General features: G+C 29.9%; 1 protein-coding gene across 1 annotated transcript in view; it reads right to left on the reverse strand.

The window, feature by feature from the left end:
• The window catches only part of LOC113371000 (extracellular sulfatase SULF-1 homolog), a 101,036-nt gene extending 88,290 nt beyond the window's left edge, over positions 1-12,746 (reverse strand). Inside the window, exons 1-4 of the mRNA XM_026611657.1 lie at positions 12,231-12,746; positions 10,277-10,416; positions 4,400-4,499; positions 2,537-2,688 (exon numbers count right to left, since the gene is read on the reverse strand). Of these exons, the coding sequence (XP_026467442.1) occupies positions 2,537-2,688; positions 4,400-4,499; positions 10,277-10,416; positions 12,231-12,534 (696 nt within the window). The 5' untranslated portion in view covers positions 12,535-12,746. The remainder of the gene's footprint in view (positions 1-2,536; positions 2,689-4,399; positions 4,500-10,276; positions 10,417-12,230) is intronic.
• Positions 12,747-14,268: the final 1,522 nt, after the last annotated feature.

Raw genomic sequence — 14,268 nt, forward strand, 5'->3', positions numbered from 1 at the left:
ATAAGATGCTTGTATCATATTCACGTATGCTTAAACCTTAAACTCTATATTGTACGCCTTTTAACTAACTATATAGTACGCCTAATATGCCTACAGCCCTATATATATAATACGCCCAATATTATTTCTTATCTTACACCTATAATGTTTCTTAAACGCTAATTTTTTCGAACCCTACCGAGAATCGAACCCGAGCCCTCTGCGTGGCAGGCAACGACCTTAACCACAAGACCACCGTACCGCCACGGTTGGTCGCCTTTTTCCGCGTGTCGTCGCGTCACCTTAATATTAATTACTTAATTAATAGGTAAAGGTACCGCGGAAAAACAGTGCGTCCCTTAATATATTATTTGTGGGGGACCCAATAGAGTAGTGGTTAAGGCGCTGGACTGCCACGCGGTGGTCCCGGGTTCAATTCCCGGTGTGGGCGATAGACAGAGTATAAGGTAGAGACAATAGATAACACAGGCCAACAAAAAAATATTTTTTTTTGGTGCCTCAAATGTTAGAGCTGATTCTTATAGTATTTTTTGCGCTGATTTCAAATCTGCAAACCATTTCTTTGTATCAGCTCTAGTTTTTGAGATACAAAAAAGTTGCCGAAACCAGGTCCATTCGAGGTCGTCACGGATAAGAGCTTTTTACAGTGTCAAGTAATGCCCTAACTAAGGCCGAATGGGTCTTGTAAGTTTGTATGTACGAGTAGTCATATCTCCTTAAAATAACATTCGGAATTGTATTACTATTTTGTACTTTCGTTCCTTATATTAGGTGCGCAACTAAGTTCTCGCTGTTTGTCAGTATATGGCTCTATCAGTAAGGGTTGGTCGATTTTGACAAATCCAAAACGTCTTGAAGCAAGCTTAGAGTAAGTAAACAAACTGCTGCGACACATAATTGATTTCGTTTTTGCATTATATACTTCTGGTTAAGTGAATATGTCCAATTTTATGCCAAACAATCGTTATTTGCGAGGAGTGTTGATTTTCGTCTTCCATTAAAAAAAACGGGAACTCAAGTGCATCGAGACCTACGGAAATGTTGCTCTGAGCGAAACAACATGCCGTGAAGGGTTTTGTCGCTTCAAAAATGGTGATTTTGATGTTGACGACCACCCTCGTGAAGGAAGGCCAAAACCTTCAAAAACGCTAAATTGAAGGCCTTGTTCGAAGAGGATTCGTGCCAAACTCAAGAAGATCTTGCTTTAGAATTAGGAGTTACCCATCAAGCCATTTCCAAGCTATTGCATGCGTCGGGGATGACTTAGAAGCAAGAAACTTCGGTTCCTTGTGAGCTGAAGCAAAGAGACGTCGAGCGTCATTTTTTCGCCTGTAAACAACTGCTCCAGCGGCGAGAAAAGAAGAGGTTCTTCATCACATCGTGACAGGTGATAAAAAATGAATACATTACAGCAATCCAAAGACGAGAAAATCTCGGTTCGGCCGAATATTCACTGCGAAGGTTATGCTCTACATATGGTGGGACCAGGTCGGTGTTATCTGTTATGAGCTGTTGAAACCGAGTGAAACCATCACTGGAGAACAGTATCGAACTCAATTGATGCAATTTTTTTAAAATAAAGTTACATTTTCATCGAAAAAACAGCGAGAACTTAGTTGCGCATCTAATATCGTAAAATATATCATATATATCGTATCTTGAAAACTAAAGCTCATAGAAAAAAACCAATGTCATTTTTGAAATCAGCGCCCCAAATATACTTAAAAACAGTATCAAAATCGTTTGCACCATTTTCTTTGTTGACCTGTGATAATAGATAAGAGTATAATATAGCGTATAATTGGTAGAATGTAAGGTTTGTAGGGGGTAAAAAGATATGTAGGTAGTATGTTATATATGATAGGTTAATAGCAAATAATGATGAAGCGGTAATAGATTTATATATAAGTGTAGGAACTGATGGTCTTAGGTATCGTACGGTATGATTATATAGGTAATTTATTAGATTTAAGATAATTAGATTTAAGTCCTTTAACATATTGTAATATATCTTCGGTACTTTTATATAAAAAAGAGTGCGCGTAAGGTTCTTAGGCGATTGAAGTAAAACTAATTTGCTACTGTATATGATGGCATTTAAGTAAAAATAAATACATCATATAACAATTTTGAATAATGTTTCTTAGTAATATAGTAACACTCGTGATACACATATTTATTAGTGTCAACCATTATACAAATTTATATAATGTGTATAAGAATGGCTTATACTTCAAATATGACATGAACGGTTATTGGTGATTTACACCCTAGTTGTGCGTAAAGAAGTATTATTTCAAAAATTTTAAGAAAATAAAATAAAAAATATTTCATTTTTTCTCTGCCATAGAATTAACTTTAAACGCGATGACAAGAAGTCTCTAAACGTAAATGCACTTTAATTATCGGACGATTAAAGAACAGTTGAAAATCTCGAGTACAAAATAAAAACAAGACAATTTTTCCTTCATCCACTGCAATTAACAAAAAGCACAATTCGTTTTAACAAAAAGAGGCAAAATTATGCATTACTCACTTTGTGATAATCATCGCCGTGCTTGATCTTCTGCCCATTCATGTTGACAGAGTAATTGTAGTATTTGGAGTTCATAATGAGTCCTCCCCATTCTCTCCAACCAGGAGGTATATAAGAACCATTGTATTTATTCAGATATTTGCCAAAATAACCTGAAAATAACAGAAACAATAATTAATAATTATATAGAACATAATATTGATGTAGACTCTACGTCATCTACATTGTAGAGAATATTTGCTTTTAGGTGAGCGAGTTTGGAATTGGCTATTGCTGAGTAACAACATGGTGAAAATAATTAGCAATTCATACAACTAGTTTAAAATTGAATTTTAAATTAAATATTAGTTTAATACAAATATGTATTGTTTTACTCTAGACTATCAAAATCTTTTATTACTATTTTATTTTATTTTTACTATTTTATTTTATTTTTAAAAAATAGTGCAAAGCCCATAATGTTGTGAGCACCAGAGTACCATTACTAGATCAGATTCATCCAAAAAATGCTTTTAAAGTATATAAGTAGCAGAACTTAAAGTACACCCATAATTGAAATAAAATCCACTGCACTATCACTGTTCTAGGCCATATTACTTATTAACCATCTTTGTATATAAAAAATAAGTTAATGCCTTTGGTAATTGCTGGAAGCACCTTCATCCAAAATTGTATACATATATTGTATCCAAAGAAGTTGTAGAACTTAAAACAGAGTAATTTAATAAAAATTCTTTACTACCACTGTTCTATGCGATTTTAGTTATTATCTATCATCATCATTTTATTATAACGATTTAAGTACTTGTTTGATTAAAATCTGCCTAGTAATTTATTGTAATTGACTTTTATCATAGCAGTAATTACATCCAAGCAAATTATAGGCACGCAATAATCAGATAGAAGCAATATCATGGTGAAACTGTAATATCATCTACTATTTTAGCATCTGAATTACAGAGAATTTGAAAAATATTTTTAGATACATGTGGTATAAAAATATACGATATGAAGAATATAAATATGTTGCAAAATGATTTACGTTATTCGTACCTACATTTTCAAATTACATACTCGAAACTTGTTTTAAAAATCTAATTTTGATATGTTATGAATCTTTCACGTTTATTATTCATTTAAGTAAAGAGTATGATCGTGTTTGTAATAAGGTCACCACTGCTTGACATCAAGCTGACGCCGAGTAGGGTATCGAGCCTAAAACTTCTGATTAAAACCTCATAGACCTAACCTCTACCTAAGAGAATGCCCAATTGTATAAATTTTTGCAAAATTGATTTATATAATTCTTTTATTTCTAAATTTCTCACTCGAAATCTTCTTGGTGTGCTAAAACTCAAGAACTGCTAAACCGATTTGGCCAGTCTTAGTCTTGAAAAATTTGTGTTAATCCAGAGATAGTGGGAAAGGTGAGATATTATTTCAAAAAGGTTGGAAACCACTGATTTAAGTTATCTGATATTAAATTATTTGTCATTTACTTTATTACTATCATATTTATGAATAATCATCACAGAACAAAATATGAAAAAAATACATTCTGTATGTTGAAATAAGGTCATTGTCTACGTGAGAAAAAGATCAGAACCGTTCGAAGGGACCCAGTAAACATACAAATTGTAACCAAGGAGAAACTAATCAATTACAGTATTGAAATCGAAATATGAAGCTTTTGATAAAATGCAACAACATGGACCTTGAACTGCTTCTCTGACACGTGCTATTGACCTATGTAGATTGGGCAAGGCGAGAAGCTGTCATTTATGTTCCATAAAGAATATTTGTAAGTGTGTCGGTACGATATTTTGTTCAATATTTTGTTAAGATATTTTGTTCAATATTTACCAGTTCTGTAACCAGCATTCGAGAGATACGTTGCGAAGCTGCGAGTCTCGTGACTTGCCTGCCACTGTGGACTGCTGCAGTTGTCGTTGTTGGTGAAAACCTGAAATTGGACAAAATTTATAATATTGAGATAATTCATCTAAATTGTAATGATTTAATTGCTATTTATAATATCGGTACAAAAGTCACCTACGCTAAGAATTCTAAAAATTATGCATTAATATTATTGTTGTTCCCTTCGTCAACTTGGTATATTTCGGTCTTACCATTATGGACAATTCATACATTGCTATTAGCACAAATAAATTATACTGAATAGTCAACATTTTTTCAAAAAATCAACCAAACGATCGTTTTTCAATAACCCTATAATTTAAATAACCTCCATCACAGCTATCAAATTAAAGCTATCAAATCCAGAATGAGGGAACTATATTGGCTTATAGGACATAATTCAAAATTAGCACTTGAAAATAAAATCCTGCTTTACAAAGCAATAATAATTCCTAGTTGGTCATGTGGGATAAAGTTTTGGAGATACTCTAGCAAAGTCAAATGTATTATTGGTACAGAGAACTTAATCTAAAATACTTAGAATGATGACAGGTGCACTATGGCAAGTGAGCAATAAAACTTTGCACGATGATCTTAATGTGCTATACATTAAAGACGTTTTAAAAACAAGATCGACTAATTGCCATCACAAATTATAAAGTCAACCTAATAAACTCATTGCTCCACTGCTTCTTGCACCAGAATTTAGAAGACTGTGGCCAATTACTTTAATCCAATATATTGTATCTAATAGTAATTACCCACTGGGGTAACTGCTATCTATAATTATATGTAAATAATGTTTTTCATTTGCAAATAGAGGGTTACAATTATTTACTTTTTGTTTTTCAATTTTTTGGATGTAAAACAAAAATTAGGCCCATAGAAAATTAAGTAATTCATAAATTTTAATGAATCAAGATAATTTTAAGATAGTTTGTGATGTGATATGAATAAATGACTAAATTTTAATGACTTTAAATGACTATGAAAGAAATAAGTTTGCATAAATTTCAAAAACAATTATAGTTCTGATACTATTTAAGGACTGCTGATATTCTGGCAATTGATGATAAACAAATAAACAATCTTAAAGAAAGTTTTAAACTATGTGAAATATGTCATCATTACATTATAGTTTTATTATAACTAATGCAGTTTTTGCACAATTTTAATAAATAAATGCTTTTCCTCTTTTGCATTTAATTTATTCCCACACCCAAAATAAATTCGAGCTTTTATAGTTATATAGAACCTGTTCGCGAGTATCATTTGCTTTTATGTGACTAAAAAAACTTAAAAAATAACATTTCGGTTGACAGCATACGAAAAACTCTCGACTCTTTTATAAGAACTGAATATCCCTCCAATATTCTTTAATGGTCGTAATTTGATTATTATCACTCAGTTTCTTGACGATACTAATTTATTCAATATTATTCTGCAAATAAAGGACTTTATGCAAAACGACGATGGCAACTCTTGATTATAGAGTCTCCTCTGTAATCCGATATGGAAGCATATTCAATATCGATACTGCATATCATAAAAATCGTTATATTAGAAATTTATATACACGATAACATGTGAGCAAGCGTATATAAAATGCAAATTAAAGTATTACAAGGTACAAAACTGGGAATTGATTTTATAATATTTACGAAGCAGTAATTTATAGCTCTAGTGCTATTCTGTAATACTTTTTGCGAAATGTTTATTTAAAACTATTAGATTATTTATGAAAACAACATACGTGCTAACTGGGATTTTATTGATTTCGAAAGTTGCATGTAATTAAATTTGGGTTGATCGATTTAATGATTCACTCGTTTATATAATAAATGGTAAACAAAGGCTATGAAAACTTTATGCAAAAATAAAGAATATAATATTTAGTATTGCAATTTTGGAAGTTCTGCTTTCCTATAAAACAATAATAAATATACTTAAATATTAGTGATTTTCTTTTTTTGCGTTTTATGGTACATGCATAAAATTCTCTTATTAAACTCTGATCTTCTCATTTATTCAAGATAATTTTTTTAATATTTTTTTTTTATTTTTTGTGGCCAAGAGCAATATTTTAGCATACGTGATATGCGTAATAATTGCTGTATGAGATTTGATGAAGGCATGAAATTAATTATGTATCTGGACGAAACCGTGGAAAATGCGATGTTTTATATTATTTGCTATATGTAATTTAAGAAAATTAAATTTGTTTTACTAACAATAAGTTTGATTTTAAACTCTAAAATACTGTTGAATTTTCTGGTACTAAAGGTTTCTGAAGAACTATATCTACAAATGAAAATTTATTTTTGAATTTATTTTTAAATGACTAAAAATATAAACATACGTAATAAAAATTAGTAATTCTATGATAATCTAAAAGAGATGCACAAAGTGCATAATAAAAAAATTTAAGACAAAGTCAGTCCATTTGGAACTATGAATAAATGCTATTAATGTAAATCATAGGACTTTTTAATGAATCATATGCATTTTTCGTCTATTTTTAAATTTGGCTAACATATAAAAGGAGCAATTTAGAGCAACAATGTTAAAATAAGTTATTTATATACCAATCCTAAAATAACTTTTAAAGTTTAATAGAGGATCGAAAAGCATTCAATAGATAACCATTTGGAAAGAAATTTAATATGAAGTTATAATTCGATTCAAGAATTTACATATAATTATATACATTTTTTCATCTATTTTAACATATAAGTCATGAAAAGTAACAATCGCAAAATAACCTAACTAAATCTCTCAAGTTTTTGGCAAAATCTAATCAGCATATCTCCCTATCAATAGGAATCGAATGTTTTTTGAACCATTCGAATCGGTGGATCCGTGCGCCCAAAAACGTGGACAAAATATTGTATCCATACATATATACATACACACATCCATTTTTTCTGAGGCATGCCAAAATGTTCAGAAACCTTCAAAATGTGAATATATGCAAAAAAAATTAATTTCGATTTTAGGCCGATTACAATAACATACTCTTCGTGAAGTTAATAAGTAATATCTACTTTTCTAAGTATCTACTTTTTTATTTGATTGATCATCTATTTGCATAAGACTTTCAAAATTGAATTAAATATTTGTTCAAGAATTTCAAAAAAATAAATCTACGAACTAGAAATTCTACGTCTAGAAATGCTCTTTACATTGATGGAAAAAAAAATAAAAACACAAAAAAATAACATAGATTTTTAATTATTAGTAAACCTAAAATAGGTCATCGAAATCTATTCGATTAGCAGAATAATCCATATAACGGATGCTGCGATTGCTTCATACTATTTTTGGAAGGCACTAGAGAACAAACTGAAACATTTGAACTCTGACAGATTTTCAATTTGAATTGTAAATTGCTTTAAATGCGATTAAAAGTTTATGTGCCAGGTCATCGAAGCGTTATTACGCCAGTTCGAAACAAATCGATTGTTCAAATTCTATCTGATTTAGGTAACAATCAGTTGTATTACTGCAGATTGCAAATTAAGCCAAAAGTAGGTTAAAACTCTAATTCTATGCTGTAAAAGATAAACGAAACATTGAACCTATTCCGGCATTATGATCAGAATTCTAAATGACTATGAATAAATGTGAAATAGGCACGTGTATAAATTATTTATATAATTTAAGTATAAATACATCAAGTAAGAAATTAGATTAGTGCATAAAGAAGGCATATGTATAACATTATTATCATTGCTTTTTTAGATTTTATTTTTAGTGGAAAGAACTTTTTTTAGTGGAAACATCTTGCTTCAAATTCTAATGATCTAAATTTTAAAATAAGAAAATATATCTCATTTTAATCAAGAAATTATTACCCATTACATCGTCTCATAGAAATCAGTAATAGAATCAAGCAGATTTAACAGTGATCTTTTTCAGTGATCTCATATAACTATAAGGTAGTTTATTTTAAAAAACAAATATATTGTTTCTACTATAAAAGATAAATAAATATTTTAAGTTAAATAAATGCTTTAAAAATACAAAATCATCTAACAACTGATAATGATTAAGCGACGGTCATAATATTATTTTTGTTAACCAAGAACTAATTAACTAAATATTATAATTGATAATATTTTGAGTTAAAGGTGTGTATTATTTCCTGTATATTGAACAACATATCTAATAATATGCTGCAAACTATAAACAAAAAGACAAATATTATCCTCGTTTATTATTTAAGATGCATTTCTTCCGCAATTTATTTGTAACCATTCTTCGAATGATGCTATATGCTTGCCAATATAAATGATAGCATTGAAATACAAATATTTTAAAATGATAGCATTGAAATAAGTTTTATATAAAATTCTTGAAGCAAATTATCATAGATAAACGAGTATAAACAAGTGCAAATTGTTTGTGTGAAATGTACCATTGTCATTTTCAGATTAGTAAAAATCGACACAGAATTGTATGTAAAAAAAATGCCAGTTTCCTAGTAATTATAAACTAGTAAAAAAATGAAATAAAAATGAAATTAAATAACTAAAAGAAAGATGTTTGTTGTTTATTAGAAATATATAAATTTATGGATCTCTCTAATTATTTAAATAAAATTCCTTCGAACGTATTTTCGTTTTATTATAGTGACCGTAAAGGTGACAATCTTCATGGCATTGAGCTTTTACACGGAATGGTTTTGATAGAACTAATTGTTCACTTCTAAAAGTAAAGTCCGCGAAACAACATGTATAGTAAATAATAAATAAATATATGTTCTTTCATTATAACTTAATGATAAATCAATGATTGTAATAAGAACTGCGACAAATACATAATACACAAACAAATCAGGTTTGATACGGTCCACAGCTACAAGGGTTAAATCATAACCCAATAACCTGAGTTAATCGAAGGAGAGTTTTAATAAATTCTATAACTACGTACATCAAAAACCAAATTAAAAAAAAAACATTTTTCATGGATATTTTCAGTGTGATTATTATAAACTATTAAAATGACTTCATCCTTTATGAGGTGAATTTGCAATAATAATATATCCAATAAATTTTACTAGCAGAAGATGTTTGTAATTTATTAATGCAATATATACAACTTGCAAATAAGTGCTAGTTTTAAAATATATTTAAAAAACTATATATTTTATTGTTTTTCTAGTATCATTTTATTATTCAGAAATTTTATTTATATTATTTATTAATTTTATTTTTATTATAATTTGCTTTTATTTTATATTAAATCATCATACTATGGATATTATTTTCATGTAAATTCTATCCTTTGCACTCTTATTTATTTAAAATTATGTTATTATTCATCAATATTGCTAGATGTTAACCATTTAACAGTTGTAATAAATATTGTGATTAAAATATATATATATATATATATATATATATATATATTTCTATTCTAGTAAAGTATATGAGGAGGCGACATTAATCACGTGAGGTTTTTAGGGAGAGGGAAGTGGGGTTTAATAAAAAAACATAAAATATCACTAGGGGAAGGGAGGGGTATAGTAAGATATCACGTGTATTTATTTTTTACCTGAATTTAAAAAAAATCCAAACATTTTCATAAACAAAAAAATCAAAAATTTTACAATTTTTTTTCATAACTAAAAATTCACGTGATGTTTCGTGGGAGAAGGGGAATAATTTTGAATATCACCACGTATCACATAGAGGAGGGGGTCCAAACATTCTTTAAAAAATCGATCACGTGATTAATGGACGCCCCCTGAGAAGAACAGTGATAAAATCTGAATCTTATATTTATTACTAATTATTTGTCCGAAATATTTCGAGCTCTCACCTGATGATTGTGGACATACATGCCCGTCAGCATGGAACTTCTGCTTGGGCAGCACATGGGAGTCGTGGTGTAGGCGTGCCGGAACTGCACGCCGCCGTCTCTTAGCGCACGCAACGTTCGAGGCATAAAATTCAAGGAACCTGAGAAAGAGAATAACGAAAAAATTAAAAAAATCACAACCGATCACAAACTCATGGTAATTGATTATTATACGAATTTTTGCGATTTAAAATTATTTAAATATTATGATTACACTAGAAGCTGTTTTTATCCAAAAAAACATTGAAGAAAAAAAGATATGTATGTAACCTATGTAACATATTTTGAACAAAATTAAAATTCAGCATATATTTAATTATATATAAATATATATATATATATATTTATATATTATGGATTCATATATAAATTACTCATAAGATTCTAGACTGGTGTAAAACAATTGACCGTATGAAAAGATCAAAGCACAAACTAGTTGCGGGTTTGACTACAACCTCGGTCAGCTTGATGTCAAGCAGTAGTAAAATTAATCTATACAATTATTCAAATTTTGAATTTCACATGACTTTGCATGAAGTATTAGACTTCAATAAATTCGTTTAGACATTCTTGTTTTTTCTTCCATATATAATAATTTTGTATGTTAAACCATAAAGGCAACGATAGGCAACGATAGGCTACCACTTAAACTCCTAAAATTCAAGGTTTATTGGAAAATTTCTAGAAAAATACATGAAATGTATATAGTAATATGTTTCAAAATGAAAAGAGCCCGGAACAACCGTTTGGGTTGTCATCTATAAAACCGACATCGTTATTTAAGTCAAATTATGTCAACAGTTTAAGAGACTCATAAGTTCTGCTCATTGTTCAAATAATAATAATAATATAAGTAAAAAGAAGTTAACCGGGAAACCAGTCTAGAATGCTAAGTTTATTAAGGATCCATAATTAAGTGTTTTGTTTATATAAATCATCGGTATTAATTTAAGGGGGTATTCTAGTGTAGAGCGATGAATTTTATGTCATTTTTAAAGTGTCGTAAAAGAAAGCAATGAATGTTTTTACTATCCATTTTTTATCACTTGTGTATTAATAATATTAAAATACAAAAATTAAAAAAAAAGTTGAAAATTGAAGAAACTGGCAGCTGATAAAGTGGGGGGTCACAAAAAATTGGCACCTCAGGCTTGACATGATTTCAGCCCTCCAAGCCATCCGAAATTAAAGGAATAGAAAGATTATTAATCTACAATGATGTCGCAATCGCCCGAACTAGCAATGAGTAAAAATTTTTTGTACAAATTGGCGACTGTTTGAAAAAAAGTGTTTTTTTTACTGATTTTTTGAGTTTCTCGAAATTTTTAAAAATAGTAAAAATTGGAATTTTGGTATAACCCTAGTTCGGGCTATAGATAGGTCTATAAACAAGACTCTCTGAACTTTTCAAGTGAATTGGTCGAGTAGAACTCGAAAAATCGTGTCAACAGTACTGAAAAAGTCTGTTCTGAGAAAAACGCATTTAAATTTTTGCGTGAAGCCAAACCAGTATGGAGACCGAGTCAGTAAAATGCCTATATCTCCAACAATAATTCAAATCTTCAAAAACCTTCTCGTACCCATATTCCTAGATAGTTAAACTTTGAAAATATAAAATAAAAAAATCGCCTTTTTTGAATTTCTACACCAGAATACCCCCTTAATTCAATGTAGACTAAAGGTAATAGGTAATGTGCTGTATTTCTAGGCCGAAATAAATATATAAAAAATATAAATTATTCATATATAAATATTACACAATAAACTTCAAAATACTTTCAAATTATATCAAAGAAGTTTTTGGTATTTTGCATAAAGAAGTTATTTCTTATGTAGTCTTAACGATTGTTCATTTCACCGTTACATGCAACAATCGCTTCAAGAAATTCTTATATGTCATTTTATTTCAACTCACCTAATTCGACATCTTGATCATCCGTCATGATCAAAATAATATTAGGCCTACGCTCCTTCGCATTTGGCAGTGGTATAAAAGGACCGGCGCCAGATGATCCCGAATGCGAATGCTTCTTAGACCCTGCAGAATGGTGAGATCGCCCATTTTGATGGTGTCCAGCATGCTGATTAAAACCTTGATGATGATATCTCTCCTGATTCGCTGCAACTTGTTCAGATCTTTTTCCATCAGAAGTCGTCAAAAGATTTACTGTAAACACAATCAGCGTGATCGCTAGCAGAGTCGTTAGATTTAGAACCATCTTGAGAATCGGGCCCGTCGCGATAGAAACAATTTAGGATTTTATACTGAAAATTATATCACTGTATCATTTGGCATTTTCACACTGCTTAGACACACACCCACTTGAAAATTAAAAAGCACTTCACGCACTTAGTCAATTCAAGAGACACAGCCTGATAGCGGCTTTTGATTGAAACACTCATATTGTTCTTGCGACACTCTCTTCGCAGATTTGATATATTCCATCATTACTTTTCTTGTTAATTTAACGGTACAGCGATATGGATATTATCCCGTCTCTGGCTGCATCTCCTCACTTCCAACTCCGACCAATTCTGTAACGGAAAACGGTAAAATTTTTAAAGTGCTCATTCAAGACAGTGAAATTCAGTATTTATGCATTATATAGAATCGATTGGAAACGGTCTGCAATTAGAGATGGGAACAAATTGGTAATTTAAACATCGATATAATGAATGAATAAATTTTATCTAGATAAAGGTATACATTTTTTGGGGCATTGGAACTACAACTACAACGGATTTGTTTCAGTTTTCGTTTTACGTTATTTACTATAACAATAATTTTAAATCTACTAAGTATCTTCTTAAAATACTGGATGTTATAATTCATCTATTGAAGCAAACAACAAGCAAATACGTATTTTTTTTTGACATCTCGAAAGAGTTTGTTTTCACCAAAAAATCCCACTTGCAAATTTTATGTTTTCTTGACGTTTCAAGCCATTCTGAATCGAATAAGATCCAATTCTGAAAAGTAAGTGTGTAGACACAAGCAGATTTTTCTATCTTTCGTCCAAAAATTAAAATAATAACATTTTTCAAGAATTGGCCAGAAGACCTCAAATCAAGTTAAAATTAAGTCTATCAAAATCAATCAATTTCAATGGAAATTATCTTAATCACGTTACTTAAGTTATCAGTTTAGCTTATAAAAATTATGTACTTTTCTGATTGCTAATAATAAAGTGTTAATAAAAATCATGGTTATTTACTGCCCAATTATTATAAACTATCAAAACGACTTCATCCCTTATGTAATAAATTTGCATTAATAATGTATTTAACAAATTTTACTGGCAGAAGCCAATTGTAATTTACTGTTTGAAAATTTTACTTATTGTTTGAAAGAGTTTGTTTTCAGTTTCACCAAAAAATTCAATTTGCTAATTTTATGTTTTCTTGACAATTCAAGTTATTCTGAATTCGGATGAGATCAAATTCTGAAAAAGTAAGTGTGTAGATGAGCAGGTTCTTCTATCTTTCGTCCACGTGGACCGATTTCTAAAATTTAAAAACCATTCATTGTGTCTCAATAAGGACTAGTTGATTAACTAATCAATGCAAGTCTTTATTGAGATACAACGTATTACTTTTGAATTTTTGAAATCGGTCTAGCCGTTTACGAGAAAGGTAGAAAAGTCTATTCACATGCACACTTCTCCGAATTTGATCTTATTCGATTAAGAATAACTTGCACAATGATCAGCCAAGCCGCTTTTTTGTAATTAGTAGAAAAGTGTTAAATTATTCCTCCACAATCTTGAATCGATTTTGGAACTTCAAATATTGTTCCAAATATATTAGTTGGGAATAGCTTTGTTTGGTAAAAAAAAAACAGCCGGGCCGTTTCTTTGTAATTGAATGTTTAATATAAATCGGCGATTTTGATGATTTTTTTGTGATGTCCATCATCATTGTCATTTATCATACTAAATATACTTAAATTTTAC

This window comes from Ctenocephalides felis, unplaced genomic scaffold (assembly GCF_003426905.1).
Source record: "Ctenocephalides felis isolate EL2017-DRISC unplaced genomic scaffold, ASM342690v1 CF-g0.4_SCAFFOLD_01492, whole genome shotgun sequence".
NCBI classification, from domain to species: domain Eukaryota; kingdom Metazoa; phylum Arthropoda; class Insecta; order Siphonaptera; family Pulicidae; genus Ctenocephalides; species Ctenocephalides felis.